Source organism: Electrona antarctica (assembly GCF_951216825.1).
Source record: "Electrona antarctica genome assembly, chromosome: 1".
Taxonomy (NCBI): domain Eukaryota; kingdom Metazoa; phylum Chordata; class Actinopteri; order Myctophiformes; family Myctophidae; genus Electrona; species Electrona antarctica.
This window is the reverse complement of record NC_136806.1, coordinates 18,953,574-18,970,812: the sequence shown is the minus strand read 5'-3', so window position 1 is coordinate 18,970,812 and position 17,239 is coordinate 18,953,574. Positions and strand designations below refer to the sequence as shown.

The 17,239-nt window shown below is 41.4% G+C and overlaps 2 protein-coding genes across 2 annotated transcripts in view; one reads left to right on the top strand and one right to left on the bottom strand.

Moving 5' to 3' along the window:
- elp1 (elongator acetyltransferase complex subunit 1) overlaps positions 1-17,239 on the bottom strand; it is a 226,919-nt gene that overhangs the window by 106,770 nt on the left and 102,910 nt on the right. The window lies entirely within an intron of this gene.
- On the top strand, positions 58-12,924 carry igfbp7 (insulin-like growth factor binding protein 7). The gene is made up of 5 exons (XM_079508000.1): positions 58-542; positions 1,455-1,564; positions 8,601-8,708; positions 9,763-9,889; positions 11,946-12,924. Exons 1-5 carry the CDS (start codon positions 128-130, stop codon positions 11,966-11,968), a joined length of 783 nt encoding a protein of 260 aa, XP_079364126.1. The 5' UTR covers positions 58-127; the 3' UTR covers positions 11,969-12,924.

Genomic DNA, 17,239 nt, shown 5'->3' with positions numbered 1-17,239 from the left:
GTGTTTAGGGGAGGGGGCATGCTCAGTCTGCCTTATATAAACCAGTCCAGCTTTTCAGTGGATCAGTCTCACTCGAGTATATCATCATTGTGACTTGTAGAGCTCAGACTAAACCCAGATTAGAACCATGTTGGGTCTGTATGCCCTCGTCCTGTCCCTGTCACTTTGCTCTGCATCGGCCGGTCGCGTGGCGCGGAGCTGTGATACGTGCGACACGAGCACCTGTGAGCCGCTCCCGGCAGACGGCTGTTTGTGGGGCACCGTCCTGGACTCCTGCGGCTGCTGCACAACCTGCGCTGCTGGTGACGGCGAGCCCTGCGGCGGTCGAGGGTTCGAGGCCCGGCGCTGTGCCCCGGGACTCGAGTGCCTTAAGGAGAAGAAGAACAAAGCCGGCGTCTGCGCCTGCAAGACCAACTACGAAGTCTGTGGGAGTGACGGAGTGACCTACAAGACGGGATGTGACCTCAAAACCGCCAGTTTGAAGGCTGTCAGCGATAGCCAGCCTGAGATCAAAGTCCACAGCAAAGGAAAATGTCCCACAGGTGAGACTTGGAGGGTAGAAACTGGTTAGGAGTGGGGAAGAAGACAGTAGGAAGGGAAACATTTTAATATTTTGATTAACCATAATAAAACTAAGGCTAACATTTTCGATGTACTGTTTTCATAACTGAACCACTAGTTGGTAATATACTCTAGGAATTATACTATAGGGATTCTGGGCTATAATTTATTTTTGAGTGGTGCAACCACTCCCTTATGGAGCTATGTGTGGGTGGGTGGGTGGGTGGGTGGGTGCGTCTGAGCACGAAAACAGCATGGTTGTTTTTCACCACCTGTGCGCAACCTAACACACACACATGCACATATTAGTGATTTCGGGTGTGCCAGTAAAGTACAGTGACAGTACAGTTCAGTAGAGGGACTCCCACACGGTAACTGTCATTTCTCAACCGTTTCGGACGTGGGGCGGCTCGCCGGAATTGACCTGTTCCCCTGGCTGTGGTCCTGTGGGTCTGGAACTTCCAGGGACCCCCACACCTAGTTGCACCACTCACTTCACACGGGTGTGATTTTTTAATTGATTTCATACTTTAGTAACAGTTTGCATGGACAAGCAGTCAAGCACAGGGAAGTACAGTACAGTACAATACAAGGTCTGCTAAAAGAATGAATCTAAGTCAAGACTATTCCATGAAAGCCTATTGGCTTGTTTCCATTGGGGTCCTTTTGTACTCAATTCATCGACGACCTACGTGCCATAACCTTATTCACAAAGATGAAAAATGTGCCTTTGACTCTTAATTGAATACAAATATTAAACATTACACAATGAAGAACTGCCCCAGGCCCACAGCAAACGAAATGGTAATAATGCAACATGACATAGTATACCGGTACGTACATATATTATCATCATACTTGTTTCTCCCCTCTCTCTCTGTCTGTCTGTACAGCTCCAGTGATAGTGACTGCTCCAGGAGAGGTTTATAATGTAACCGGCTCTCAGGTCTATCTTAGTTGCGAAGCCATTGGAATCCCAACCCCTGTTGTCACCTGGAAGAAGGTAAAATAACCCCGTCTCCAAAATTAACATCTAATCTCTCTCTGTGTGTGTGAGAGAGAGAGACAGAAGCTACTGTGATACAGCATATTACTATACAAATATGTATAATTGTTATGCTGCATTTTGTGGAAAACTAATCATAGTAACTTCCAGAATAACATTCTGTACTGTGTAATGTAATAGTGTGTGACTGTTTACAGTATATTTTGTGCGTGGCACTTTTTTAAACCCTTGCGTTTAACCTTCTATGATTCATTATGTGTTTTAACCATGTAGCACTCTGGGATTCCCTGTGAATGAAAACTGTAGAAGTAGTAGTGATGATTACTTTTAAAATGCACCTTCCTGAAAATCTGAAAAAAACAAGAAAACAGTTTACAGTACTTTCCTTAATGATTTTATCTGGTTTCAGTATTTATTTATGATGTATTTTCTCTACAATTAAGGTTGTAGTAGCGGTCAGTTTGTATTGTTGGTGGGGAGGGAGGGTGGGGCGGGGGTCACGAGACATGGCCAAAGCATTTCCGGGGGTCCCTGGCCAAAAACGTTGAGAACCCCTGGCCTACATATCAGACCTCCGTATGTCCCATTCATGCATACAAAATGAAACTGTACCAAAAGTTAACTATGATTTCTATGTGAGCTGCTCTTTGGATGGCTTCAAGCTGCCAATACTTATTAACTACTGGTTTATATCCTGTTATAACACATAACACAACACCTTCCTGCTTTTGTTGTGACCAGAGTATATTTAGAGAAATGGCATGTGAAACATTAACACAGGAAAAACACCAGTGAGTGGAAACAGCTTGAAGGGACATTTCACCGAATGGATTGCCAGCCTTCAAAGGGATTGTCCAAGAAACATTATCACTACAGTGTCTATTTAAGTCAAGTCAAAGTAGCACGTTTAAAAACAACAGTAGATCATCCCAAGTGCTTTCTAGTTGAGGCAGATGATACATTTAAAAAAAAGCGTAATACACAAAAGCAAGACTCAAATGTGTAAAAGGCACGAATTGCAGACATGAAATGCTATACAATTCAAGTAAGTACGGTAGTAAGCTTAAAAGCTTAACCGAGACTGATTAAAACACAATAGTGGACTTGACAAACACAAAACAGAGGGCAAATAGACTAAACTGAAAGCCAGAGGTAAAGGGTGGTTATTTAAATGTCATTTAAAATTGTCAATGGTCACCTTTGGTTTTGAGGCGTGTTTTGGTTGTGTTGGTGTTAAATCAGTCTGTACAGTAGTTCATTCCATTCATTTGGTTGGTCTTAGATTTTACATAAACCTACCTACATATGTGTTCCAGTTGTATCCCTAAGAGGCTTACGGTACAAGTTTTTAAGTGCCCTGCTTAAAAATGTAACATGAGTAAACAATATATTTGTAAACTAAATAGACTGATTTAAACAACAACACAAAATTTATAGTTGTGTCGGTATGTGCAGAATAAACCACAATGCTTAGGGTGAAATTCTGCTTTAAGAGTCTTGGGCATCTGCCAAGACAAACAGACAGAGTGAATGCTGGGAATGGCCTCTTGTCATCTTCTCAAACCTTTAGAAATGTTCTGTTGGAGAGGATAAACAACTGGATAGCTAAAATTAGACATATTCTATGCAGGAGGAGAGGAAGACATGGGGAATAGAGAGGAGAGGAGGCAGGAAGGAAAACAGCCTAAGAATGTTCAATCACTCCCCCATACAATAGTTTAGAAAGCTGAGAGGGAGACTGTAGGAGGGACACGGGAGGAAGGCTCTGTATGATGGCTCCTGGCCCTGGGATCTGGTCCTAGATCAGCTGTGACATGGTGGAGGAGAGGGACACGGGAGGAAGGCTCTGTATGATGGGTCCTGGGATCTGGTCCTAGATCAGCTGTGACATGGTGGAGGAGAAAACATAAGTAAGGAATGCATAATATGTTTAAGTGGGGTCACCACTGCACTGCTAATAAATCTCAGCTATCCTACTGGCTGTCTCTCCTACCCTGTATCCCTCTCGGCTGTCTGTCTGTCTGTCCATCTCTACTACATTAGATTTTCTCCCTCTCAGCTTTACAGTTGTCTGTCTCTCCAACAAGGTCTTCCTCTCCTAGGCTTAATTCCAATACCTCAAAATCTACTTAAATAAATCAATCAATCAGTGCCCGTTGGGGGGTGATCAGGCGTGATCAATTGGCTAATAAAGGGTGAGGTCGCGCAGCATTGTGATGTCAGAACAGGCCAGCTCCATATATGGAGATAGGGGTGATCTGGATTTGGACCCTGTCCGGAGCCTGGGCCTCTGGCTTTTGTGCTGATTCTTGAGTAGGAAGAAGTACCGAGGATTGGTTTATGGTCGACATTCCCTATTGCTTTCACTAGTATTTCATTATGTAGCAAATTTGAAGTCGGTGGGGCGAACCGTTTCAGAGTTAAGTGGATTACAGACGTGCGTACATACAGAGACTTGGTGCATTTATAGATAGATAGATATCAAATACAGATAATGACACATGAAACAGAGTTCTGCAGTTCAAGACGTTAAATAGCAGCAGCTCAAATGTGCATAGGAAAACAATGGTCCCAAAATGTAAAAAGAAATAAGAGAAAAAATTATGTTTCTGTGATCCATCTTCTTCTTGGTTGTGGCTTCACTGATCTGAGCACCCCCTCCTTCCCTCCCCTCCCCGGTAGAAAATAGCAATAGCACAGCGGAGAACACCGATGTCACCAAATTTGGAGCGACGCGCCTCTGCACTGTTATTGGTTAGCAAAATACAAGGAAGTGGGCTTCCTATGCCAGATCTTCCAATGTGTTTCCCCATGGCTTTCATTTTTGAGCTGAATGCGAACGAAAATAAAAGCCTTGGTACCGAGGCCACTCTCAGAATGTTATCATGAAGGTCGATGTTCTGTACATGTTCCATCCACAATGTATCAAGGGCCATGTATTGAAGCCATCTAGGGACTTCTTGGCCGTGGTCATGAAGAACTGACTGACTCAATTGTTGAAAGAAACGGTGACCTTTAAAGTCATGTGCCCAGGACCGACATCCACACTTTCTTGTGGAGAAACGACCACGCCTGTCCCTGTCTCGTCCTGAAGTCTAGAAAGATCAAGTAAGGAAGGTGGTGTTTTAAAACAGGAAAAGCTCCAGACAAAGGAAGTAAACCTGTGGGGATGCTCTCTGCGGGGTGATGAACTTACTTAAATAGTTTATCACTTTGTTATTTGTGAAAACATGATCCTCCCCATATGCTTTAGGTCTGTCCTAGTGTCTACGGTATAAACTGTACTGTACAGTAGGTAGAAACAATGTTTTAGACAGAGGGGTGACTTCAGATAAACACATGCTACAAAGAAAGTGCATCTTGAAACACAATGAGACACAATGAGGTATAAATCAAATATTGAGAACAATTTATACACAAAAGTTTAACCTACGCTCAGCCTAGTCCAGTATGAAAACTATAAACATGCACAGTTGTAGGTTCGACACTGTCAACTACCATCCATAACCAATGCTCTCAATTTTGAGATTCAACCAACATGGTTTTATTTTGATGACAGAATGATGAGGCTTTTATAGAAGTGTAGTCATGGTCTATTAACTATCTAATCATTGATTTTGTCTCATGGTCTGAGGAAAATAGACCTGCACAGTGCACACTGTCCTCACTTATCTCACTTATAGCAGTAGTTTATTAAGCTATCTAGTTGCAACATTTCGGTCTATTACGACCCTCATCAGGTGATGAAACGTAACTCCAGTAGCCTGATAAACTACTCCTACAGCATATATGAAGACAGTGTGCGGGACTTACATTTTTCTCACTTCGCACTGGTTGCCTGCTCCGACGCACCTGTCCTTGTAGGTGTGCAAAGGGACTCTTCTCTACAAAGTCTCATGGTCTGACAAATCCTACTTACGGTTGAATATCTCTAAAACAAAGTACATGCAAAAGGACTCTTCTCTACAAAGTCTCATGGTCTGACAAATCCTACTTACGGTTGAATAGCTCTAAAACAAAGTACATGATTATAGACTTTAGGACAAGAAATGTAACCCATGGGGACATAACTATTTGTCAGGATAGTTGAGGAGTGTAATTAGAAAGGTGCACTCGGGTAGAGTGCAAATCTCTGCCTGGAGGCAGGACATCATAATAATAATAATAGAAATGTATGCAGTGAAATTACTGCCTACTGTGCCTAGTGCCATTAAACAGGCATGTGATTACCAGTTGTGTAGTCTCTACTGTCTTCTGGCCTGCCGGCATGTGCACCCCCATATCTTCAAAGACGGATCCAACCCTACAATTGTCTTCTGCCCTCTGTCATACACATTCATTGTCCTTTGTCCTATACCTACCTGTCAGAGTGTTTCTGTCATTACTCTGTAATGTGCCAATTGTTAATGACAATTAGGTTTGTATCATCATCATAATCAGTCGAAGGTTAAGATTTGCAATGTGCTGAACAGTGTTGGCATATTCAGTAGGATGTGTCATCAATATGTCCGTACACGGTCAAATTTGAAATGAGTCTCCAGGTTTCCTTCAGAATATTTATTTCACATATTTACTATGACACTGGCATATTAGGAGTCCAACTACGTCTAGTGGTTCTCAAATGTTTTATTTGTAAGGACCCCCATAACTCTTTGGTTCCATTTGAACACTCTCAGAGTTACAGACCTGTAATGGTCATTCAGGGTTAGCCTGGCTAATAAGCCAGACTCAAATCACTCCGTCGGCAGGCATTTGTTTTTGCCAACGGCTGATTCGGTCTGGCTTATTAGCCAGGCTAATTCAGGGCTGCTCTTTGTCTTTCTGGTAGTATTATTGTCCATTCATTTTGTAGTTAAAAATAACTAAACTCAACTAAATAAATTTGACAAATGTCCACCACAAGCCAGCATGGTGATGACCTCAGACATGGATGTGGAGAGAGAGAGAGAGAGAGATAAGAGATTGGTGATGGTCTCTCAACCCATAACACACATCACAGCATATTTAACATAACAGTACTTGCCAGAGACGAAACATTAGCCATTGTACGTTATACAAAAAGTAGATTTGAGGTCAACTGTGTAGCATACACAATGCTACTTGTCCTACAGTATGTTTTACATTATATTATGGAGTTCGTATTTCCTTTTCTGCCACTACAGGTTTACTTTTTGGTACAATAAAGTAAAGACTGTGACAAAACGGGATTAGAACCAAACAAGAGATAAGAGGAGAAGTAGGAGAAGAGAAGTACATCATCAGATCAGTAACTGTAGCTCCAGAAAGTAAAACAATCAATATTAGTTTCTAGTCAGTTTGACTCCTTCATCCAAGTACAGAGCTTTTAGCCGGTATCTGACTTTATATATTTTTCTCTCCCTCCTTTTCCTTCTGTCTCTCTCTCTGTCTTTCCGCACTTCTCCACACTAGATGAATAGATTGGTGTAAAGGTCAGGTGGGTGTTTGTATAGCCTGGGGTAATTGAAGTTTTCATGGTGAATGCCAGTGGAGAGGTTTATCTCATCCACTGGAAATGTGAGAGTAACTAGAAGCAATGACAGGCGAGGCATGACTGAACCTGACTTAAATGTCAGCAGAACCTCAGGCTTAAGAATTCTGCACATTAAATTAATGTGACCCCACCTTCATATCCTGTAGCACTGTACTTTGTTGGGAGAGACAGCTGAGAGAGCCAGACCGTGTAGGAGGGACAGACGGTGTAGAGGGATTGAGGCAGTAGGAACGCTGAGGGAGATGGTGTAGAGGGATTGAGGCAGTAGGAAAGATGAGGGAGATGGTGTAGAGGGATTGAGGTAGTATGAAAGCTGAGGGAGATGGTGTAGAGGGATTGAGGCAGTAGGAAAGATGAGGGAGATGGTGTAGAGGGATAGAGGCAGTAGGAACGCTGAGGGAGATGGTGTAGAGGGATTGAGGCAGTAGGAAAGATGAGGGAGATGGTGTAGAGGGATAGAGGCAGTAGGAAAGATGAGGGAGATGGTGTAGAGGGATAGAGGCAGTAGGAAAGATGAGGGAGATGGTGTAGAGGGATTGAGGCAGTAGGAACGCTGAGGGAGATGGTGTAGAGGGATTGAGGCAGTAGGAAAGCTGAGGGAGATGGTGTAGAGGGATAGAGGCAGTAGGAAAGATGAGGGAGATGGTGTAGAGGGATAGAGGCAGTAGGAAAGATGAGGGAGATGGTGTAGAGGGATTGAGGCAGTAGGAACGCTGAGGGAGATGGTGTAGAGGGATTGAGGCAGTAGGAACGCTGAGGGAGATGGTGTAGAGGGATTGAGGCAGTAGGAACGCTGAGGGAGATGGTGTAGAGGGATTGAGGCAGTAGGAAAGATGAGGGAGATGGTGTAGAGGGATAGAGGCAGTAGGAACGCTGAGGGAGATGGTGTAGAGGGATTGAGGCAGTAGGAACGCTGAGGGAGATGGTGTAGAGGGATTGAGGCAGTAGGAAAGCTGAGGGAGATGGTGTAGAGGGATAGAGGCAGTAGGAAAGATGAGGGAGATGGTGTAGAGGGATTGAGGCAGTAGGAAAGATGAGGGAGATGGTGTAGAGGGATTGAGGCAGTAGGAAAGATGAGGGAGATGGTGTAGAGGGATTGAGGCAGTAGGAAAGATGAGGGAGATGGTGTAGAGGGATTGAGGCAGTAGGAAAGCTGAGGGAGATGGTGTAGAGGGATTGAGGCAGTAGGAAAGATGAGGGAGATGGTGTAGAGGGATTGAGGCAGTAGGAACGCTGAGGGAGACGGTGTAGAGGGATTGAGGCACTAGGAAAGATGAGGGAGACGGTGTAGAGGGATTGAGGCAGTAGGAATGATGAACGGGAGACAGAAAAGTGACAGAGTGACAGACAGTAGCAGATAAGACTCAAATCTGTTTACTGCAGATACATAACTGTGTGTGTGTGTGTGTGTGTGTGTGTGTGTGTGTGTGTGTGTGTGTGTGTGTGTGTGTGTGTGTGTGTGTGTGTGTGTGTGTGTGTGTGTGTGTGTGTGTGTGTGTGTGTGTGTGTGTGTGTGTCTAGATTGTAGGAGGGAAGACTAAGATGGAGCTGTTACCTGGAGACAGAGACAACCTTGCCATTCAGACCAGAGGCGGACCTGAGAAACACGAAGTGACTGGCTGGGTGCTGGTCGGTAACACACACACACTGCACAATGACATGTTAACAAGATTATAATGTTAATCTCCCATTCAAAACTGTTTTAGACATCTGCTGTCATAGAAAGCCATATAGAAACTTAATTTATTATTATTTATAGTATTTTTCTCATTGTTGACAAATGTGTAATTCATCTCCATGTATCTATGAATATTTGGACGTAAATGTGACATCATAAAAGATGAATTTTGGTCAATGATTTATAGATGCTTGTTCCGTCTTGACTTGTTGACATTTCAGAGTTTAGGAAGGAGTTCCTCTGCTTCTCATTCATGTTTAAACTGCACGGCAAATATTTAAACAACCCCTCACAGCTGCAGCATAATTAAGCTTTCTTATTTATGGTTATGTCTTAACCAAATGTCCTGTTCAGAATACAGCTGTAAACATTCTTTCTGATGTGAGATTGTGTTTTCTTTACACAGCAACACAACAATCTTAAGTGGGCATTTCAGTTCATGATTTAGGTAGTGTAAGTGATATTTTTTGGTTAAAACAAAAAGTTTTTTTTTGTTAAAAGGCTAAATCACTATATTCTGATAGTAATCATTGCTATAGAGTGTTTGTTCAGTAACAGGGGTCTCCCGAATGTTCAGGTAGATGACACAATTTCAGCCAATCAGGACAGAGTAGTAGCATTTAGCATTTATCAGCTTAATTTTTTATAGTGTTCCAGTTTCAATGTTGTCTGCTCACTTCTTTGTGGCATCACTTACAATTCCATTTGTTTAATCTGTATCCTGACTGCGCTCTCTATCCTGATTGGATAGAATTGGTATCCCGACCTGAAAATGCATTTTCTGTTTAATAAAAAGCTGGAGAGACATGGAGACTCCTGTTGCTGAACAAACACTCTAGTTTAAGCAATGAGTACTATCACAATATAGAGCTTTTTAACACCTATTTTAACCAAAGAAAATCACTTACCCTACCTTTTAATCACTTAGTTGGACACAGCTAGAGTAACACTGAAAGTACAGGTTATTTAAGTAATGAATACATTGTCTGTCTCCATCCCTGTTAGATCTCTCCACTCACCAAAGAAGAAGAAGGGTCATACGAGTGCCACGCCGTCAACACTAAAGGAGAAGCATCCGCTGTTGGAATTATTCATGTTGTTGATTCTCTGGAAGACATTCCAGTTAAGAAAGGTAACTTAACTCGTCGTATCTCATCACATGTACATACAGAGAGTAGTTGACAGAACCAGAACATGGATTAAGAAGAATTAATTAAAGGCTCACTGTCACCATGGCAACTAAGGTTTTTGAAGGATTACCTAGCTTACAGTATTGTTGCTTCATTCAACCTTTTTTTTTTCTTCATCAAAATCGAAAATACATTTAGGCGCCTAACACATAAACACTGACGCATTCCTGAACACATGTAAACGCCTAAATCTAAACACACGCATGCGTGCACACACAGACACCCACACCCACCTGCTTCATTCAACCTTTTTTTTTTCTTCATCAAAATCGAAAATACATTTAGGCGCCTAACACATAAACACTGACGCATTCCTGAACACATGTAAACGCCTAAATCTAAACACTTTTCGGCCTGCCACTGCATGTCTTGATGTTTTCTAATTTCTTGCGTTCTTTCTCTCTGTCACGCACACTTGCTGGGACTCGACTTGTGTCTCTGGGCTCATAGTTCATGTTGAAAAGTTTATCTCCAGGGAACAAAAAAACTGAGCTCACTCTGTCAACTGTAAATATCATGGGTTTGTCCCTCAGGGCTTCTTTTTAACCTTCATTAATTCAAGGAAAGCTGGGGAAGCACAGTATTTTACTGTTGGTTACTGCAGTTGTTCTCAAAGTGGGGTCCGGGGACCCTCAGGGGTCCTTGAGGGAGTTCCAGGGGGTCCCCAGCTAAATTATATGGACCCTTATTTGTCTGTAACTCAGAGAGTGTACAAATGGAACCAAATGGACCCTAACAGGTCCCATTTGTACACACAAATGGAACCAAATGGACCCTAACAGGTCCCATTTGTACACAGAGTGAAAGAGTGAAACATTTATTCTATAATATAAATTGAGGTCCCAGAGATAGAAATTACATTAAATGGGGGTCCGTGGCCAAATGCATGTTAAACTGGGGGTCCTTGAGATGAACATGGTTGAGAATCACTGCTAGAGGCGTAAAAAAATCAACTCTTCCCTGACATATATTTTCAAATGGTGGTCCATGCAAAATAATTCTTCTACATTCTCAAATTGTGTTGACTTCTTGTAAATTAAGTATTGCAGATGTTATAATAATAATTAAAAAAATAAAACACAGCTCATCTGCTGAAAACGTACGTTAGGTGCTGGAGTCACAAAGGGATAATGACAAAAATAAAAGGAAGCTCCGCACCCTCAGATCTGTGCACAATCAATGTATTTATTTTGCAAGCTTTCGGATCTATTGACCTTCAGGCACCCGTATGGATCCATTTGGTTTCATTTTATGCCCTCAAGAGTTAAAGGAGCACTTCACCACTTTTCAACCTATCTTCATATAATAGGTCCTCACTAATAATCATGAAAAAATGGCGCAATCTTTTTTCTACTCGGTCTGTGTCTCATAGGAGGGCTGTGGGCAGTTCAGAAACCGTCCTCCAGTGACATCATCGTTGGGGAATACAAGCTAATAGAAACTGCAGGCTTTCTAGTCCTGAAAAGTTGCAATGCGAAAATGGAAGCCATCGTTCTCACGATAATGAAAATCTAAACATTGTTGTAACATTGGTGCAACTGACGTCACATACTAACCATAGCAACCATGCTCGTTCTTTTGGTTGCTAACCATAGCAACCATGCTCATTTTTTTGGTACGAACAAACACGGGTACAAAGCCAGTTGTTGGAGTGGTTTGCATCACTCAAAGATCTTGTGTAAAAAAAATCTGCCTAATGATGATGTCACTGGAGGACGGTTTCTAAACTGCCCACAGACCTCCTATGAGACACAGACTGAGTAGAAAAAAATCGTGCCATTTTATCATGATTATTAGTGAGGACCTATTATATGAAGATAGGTTGAAAAGTGGTGAAGTGGTCCTTTAAAGATCTATAAAGGTCCATTTGGTTACCAGCTCTCCATCATTTAGCTGGGGACCACATGGAATCCCTTCAAGGACCACTGGTGGTCCCCGGACCACTGGTTGAGAACCACCGATCTAACCTGTCTGATGCGTTGTTTTGTGTCTTTGCAGTGACCAAAGATGATGAGCTTTAAGGAGAGAAGACCACAGAGTCACACTGATGTCAGTAACCACGTCTGACTTACTGTCTTATCTATAGTCTACCTGCATTAAGGTCCATCTATAGTTTATCTACACACTACAGTCTTAGATCTATGCAACATCACTGCAGTTAAACAGGCCAATTAAGATTAAGATCAGAATCTGACTAATCTAACATGTACGTCATTTTGTGGATGTTGAATTTTCTAATCGTTCCCCTCTGCTTCCTGAAATCTTCTTTTCCAAACATCCTCTCTTCCTGACGTATTTTTTTTTGTGAGTTTTGGTTGTTAGTTGAATTTCTTTCCCAAGGAGCGGTTAGCTAACATAAGAAAACGGAGTGTACAAATAAAATACCAAGAATTGTTTTTGAATTCATAAAAAAAAGAAGAAGGGGATTTTCAGCATGAGCTGAAGAAGAGAAAAAAACTGGGACATTTACACAAAACTAGAAGCTCATAGATCGCTGGCTCCATTCTGCTCTTTGTGCAAACAAGGCTCAACAGGCCTTTTAGACTTCATTCTGACAGATGTGAGGTGACAAGACAGGCAAACTAAACTCTCTGTCTGTCTCTCTGCCTGTCTATCATACCAACAGGCTTAACGCTCTCTGTCTCTGTACCAGCAGGCTTTGCTAAAGAAACACGCTTGGATGTGTGGGAGGTTTTGTACAGACAAGTATGGACTCACTGAGTTGGAAAAAAAGCTTATTAAAGGATTTGGGATGGAATTTACACACACACATGCCAACGGTGCTAATATTATCGCTAATGGTGCTATTATTGTTATGAGATATTGTGTTGTTGTTGAGGTTATTGTGGAGACACGTTATTTGTTGTTCTTTTCAATGGTTAAAATTCTCTTGTATTCTGGAGTACTAATCTGATGTTACTATGATATGACATGTACTGTAAACCACTAAATAAAGAGTGACTACATGGTGTGGGTATATGGCATTTACTGTGGATTTTTACATCTGGACCAACAAATAACATACGACTAATTTTTGCCTTTGTAGGATAGCATTCTGTGGGAGCGTACCTATGTTCCCCAGGGTTAACCCTAACCCTATAAGGTAAATGGGGAACATAGAACCTGGGGAACATATAGGCAGGGATTAAAGCCAAAACAAAAAATGTTCAGACCATGTCCCAATATGTGATTTGTAAAACGTTGTGAAAGGGGAACCCCCCAACCTTGCATCGGTCTTCCCCTGTCCTGTCTTCCCAGAGATAGACAGGCTCTTATCATCGTACAACACATATGACGTAAATTATCCCTTCATTGTCAATGGGAATTACATTTTAAAAATTTTGTGTAATAAGAAAATAGACGATTTGCTCGCTCTTATCATCGTACGTATGACGTAACATGTCTGTTTGCTCAGACACATATGACATAAATTCTCCATTCATTGTCAATGGGAATTTGACAAAATAGCCGATTTGCTCGTCCTCAGATGACGTAAATTCTCCATTCATTGTCAATGGCATTTAATGTTTGTGTTGTTAGCCGATTAGATGATTTGCTCAGACACATGACATCAATTCTCCATTCATTGTCAATGATATGTAATGTTTGTGTTAGGACAAAAATCTCTATAGCTGTATATAGGAGGGGCTAGCACCCCTCAAAAAACCCCAGAGGAAGACACTATAGGCATGTAGACTTCAGTAGTGCATTATGCACCTTGCATAGAGACACACGGGGACTACAAATTCCACGCCCCCAAATGAGACAGCGTCCCCACTTCTGGTCCGTTTCAACTGTGTACTGCAGCTGCCAATGCAATCCCTATGAGAGGCATCATAAAATACCCTTATTTCACTGGTTCATTACTGAGGCTGTAGCGATTTATTTTGTGTTCGAATAATGTGTCCCATATGTTTTATTTGTCCTTTTTAATGTCATATACCTGCCATCTCAATATACAACCCACAATGTACTATAATATACTCCATAAGATTGTAAAGACTGCTAGCATCGGATATATTGAAGTTTCCCTGACGTATGATTTGTACGTCACGCATTAATCCTTATAAATACCGCTAGATGCGGCATTCCCCAGCGACGGATCGAGCGACCACGACGAGCGTGACAGAGTCCAGCGTTGTAAACGCTAAACGGTTAAACGGCCGGTCTTCATCATGCCTAAAGTGTGCTGCGTTCCTCTTTGTAAAAACAACAAAGAAAAAAACCCAGACTTGATGTTTCATCAACTTCCAGCTGATCATGAAAAGAGCCAGAAATGGCTGCACCCATCCACTAGTAAAAAATATGTGAAACCATCCAGAAGAAGTTTGTGAACTCCACAAGTGGTGGAAATTAAGTATTCAAGTGAAGCTTATGAAGGTATATGTCACAGTGAAAATAGCCTTGAAATTTATGATAGTCAGTCATGACGCAACTTCACCCTGTCTTTAGTGCCTTGCTACATTTACAACGTTTAAGTGTAGGCTACATAAGCGTTCAGATTTCAAATATAAAGTGCTCATCCCCGGAGCTACGGATGTTATACATTTGCACGTTTATTAGCACCCGTGTAGTCCTTATATTGTTCAATAAAAAGCATTTTTATCGCTCAAAACAAGGCAAGTCACGCCACGACGCACGTGAAGGACGAGCGTCATGTGAACCATTAATCTTATCCTACTGAATATGATATAGATTGACAATATCAAGAAGTCAGGCAAAATCATATGAGGAGCATATGCTGCTATATAGGATTACACAGACTGAAATTGACTGCCTGAAAAGTAATTTATTATATTATTCTTCATGCATGAAGCTCCCAATTCCCGTGAAATTGCAATATATGGGCTATATAAATAAATACCCCATATATTGTAATATGTATTAAAACTGTAATACATAAGATAGATTCTAATTGATATTTTATTATCTATAAACCTGGAGAATCCACTAGATAGTTGACAATGGATATGTCACTCCTGGCCATTTAGTTGGGTCATTTTCCCAACTACTTTTAGGCAAATCATATGGACAAATTGATAATCCAACAAGTTTTATTTTTTCTTTGTATAAAGAATTCATATACGCCTGCATGTTCACACCATGCACCACAAATACGGATAATGTATCTTCAAACTCGGCGGCGCTTGGAACGTCACTTATAAGCGACAGGTAATCAGTCTGTCAACTCAGCTCTGCTCCGTTAACATTATGGGTAACTCATTCAAGTGGTAAATTAAATGTGAAACAAGTCATCTATTGAGAAAACAAAAAAATATGTTGACAAAGACACTTCATACATTTGGAAACATATTTTTATTCAAATCAATATAGTCTTCAGTTCATGTTGTATTATTTTAAAAGTAGGCTAACTACAGTGGAATTTCAATTGACTTCTATGGGCTGGCATGCAGTACACTGGTCTAACGGACCAGAAGTGGGGACGCTGTCTCATTTGGGGGCGTGGAATTTGTAGTCCCCGTGTGTCTCTATAAGGTTGCAAAAGTCAATTTCAAGAGAGAACCCATTGGTTGGCAACTAAAATTGGATACAGGATAGGTGGGCATCTGGCACTATAGGACATCTGGGCACCTCAACGTTTGGCTATTTTGTTGTATATCTTCTCTAGAGCAGATACGGAAATAGCCTTATCTGTATTCATGTGTGTAAATTACCGGACTGAACTGTAGATAAAAGTGTCCGTCGTCCTAGAATTTTATTAGACAGGAGTAAAAAACGGTACGAGAATAGTATTGTCAAACTGTTTACTGAGCATGAAACATGAGCATCAAACTGAGCATGACATTTTAGTGTTTTATTTTGTATTTCATTACATCCAGAATTATTAAGTTGTCATTAGCTTTTGGTATTGTGTTGTATTAGCAGTCTCTGCAAAACATATGGCATAAACATTTTAATAATGTCATTATAAGTGACAAATAAATCCTTCTTGAATTCTGAAACTATATTTATTCAGAGTTGAAAACGTATAAATGCCAATTAACATGGAAATAAAAGAAAAGGTCTTGAGTAAATATCTGGGTTCATGTTTTTTAAGAAAATAAATACTCAACCTGTTTACTTTCAAGGACCCTTACTTTTAGGCATTAGACCACGGACCCCCATACATTTTAAATCTCTGGACCCATATATACTTTTCCATACTGTACACATTTCCCCCTCATTTTTTTTAAAACTTTCCTTAACTAGCCTATATACACGATGATTTCCTTATTTCCTAGAAGTGTATATCTGTACTTCTTTAAATGTTCTGATGAATTGAAAATGGAGGACGCTGATGTAAACAAGTCTTAGTGATTTTTATCCTCGTAGCAGTTTTTGTATTGACTTGTGCTTTTGTTTGAAATGTACCCATTCTACAAACAAATAAGTGTATGATATGACTTACTACCATGATGGACAGGGATGTCAGGATGACCCTGCCGCCCGCCAAACAAGGTGCGGCCGGCCGTTCGTGGGGCAGGAGTGGATAACTAACGTGTAATAGCAAAGCTTTAATTATCTGTTATTACAGTGCAATACTACCACCATTTGGTGGCCAGTGGCCAGTTATACTGGTGTGATGTGTGCTGGCCTCAAAGTGGCCCTATCAAGCTATGCTGCCTCCACTTGGCTGGACATTGACACCGCAGGGCCTTGCCTGGGGAAAACCTAAGGTTGTTGGTGCGTTACCATATAGCTTAGTTCTTTAAAGTGCCTGTCTAGTAAACAGAAGGTCCTGGGTTCAACTCCCAGCAGCACAATGGATAGCATTGGACTTCTTGTCATGTCGAAAGAGATATTCAAACTAAAGGCTCTGGGTTTGGGTCCTATTCCAGAGTCGCTACACAATATATGTAAGCTTGGGTTTTTACTAAATATGTTTTAATAAAAACCACACCCAAAGATACAGAGATACAAGTTTTCTGCCAGACAGCAAGCATTATCCTAGTCCTTTTAGGTTTGTGATGGATGGCAACAGTGTGGTTTGGTGAAGAATTGTCCCACTACATTAATAGACTACTACATTAATGGTGTGTGTGTGTGTGTGTGTGTGTGTGTGTGTGTGTGTGTGTGTGTGTGTGTGTGTGTGTGTGTGTGTGTGTGTGTGTGTGTGTGTGGTTTGTAACACTAGAGTACATATTCGACCCATGCATCCAGTGCTCTGTGACTTTGAAAACATGGTATAGTGGTTCTCAAACTTTTCCATTTCTAGGACCCCCACGTGGGTATGCATTATTAGGGTCATGGACTCCCATAGCTGTCAAGAGTTGAAAGACCTGTAAGGGATG

Excerpts from the sequence above, each read along its gene's own strand:
- igfbp7 (XM_079508000.1), top strand. The coding sequence starts at position 128 with ATGTTGGGTCTGTATGCCCTCGTCCTGTCCCTGTCACTTTGCTCTGCA. Across the intron at positions 8,709-9,762 it reads AAGTGACTGGCTGGGTGCTG|ATCTCTCCACTCACCAAAGA; the intron begins GTCGGTAACACA and ends CATCCCTGTTAG. Across the intron at positions 9,890-11,945 it reads AGACATTCCAGTTAAGAAAG|TGACCAAAGATGATGAGCTT; the intron begins GTAACTTAACTC and ends GTGTCTTTGCAG.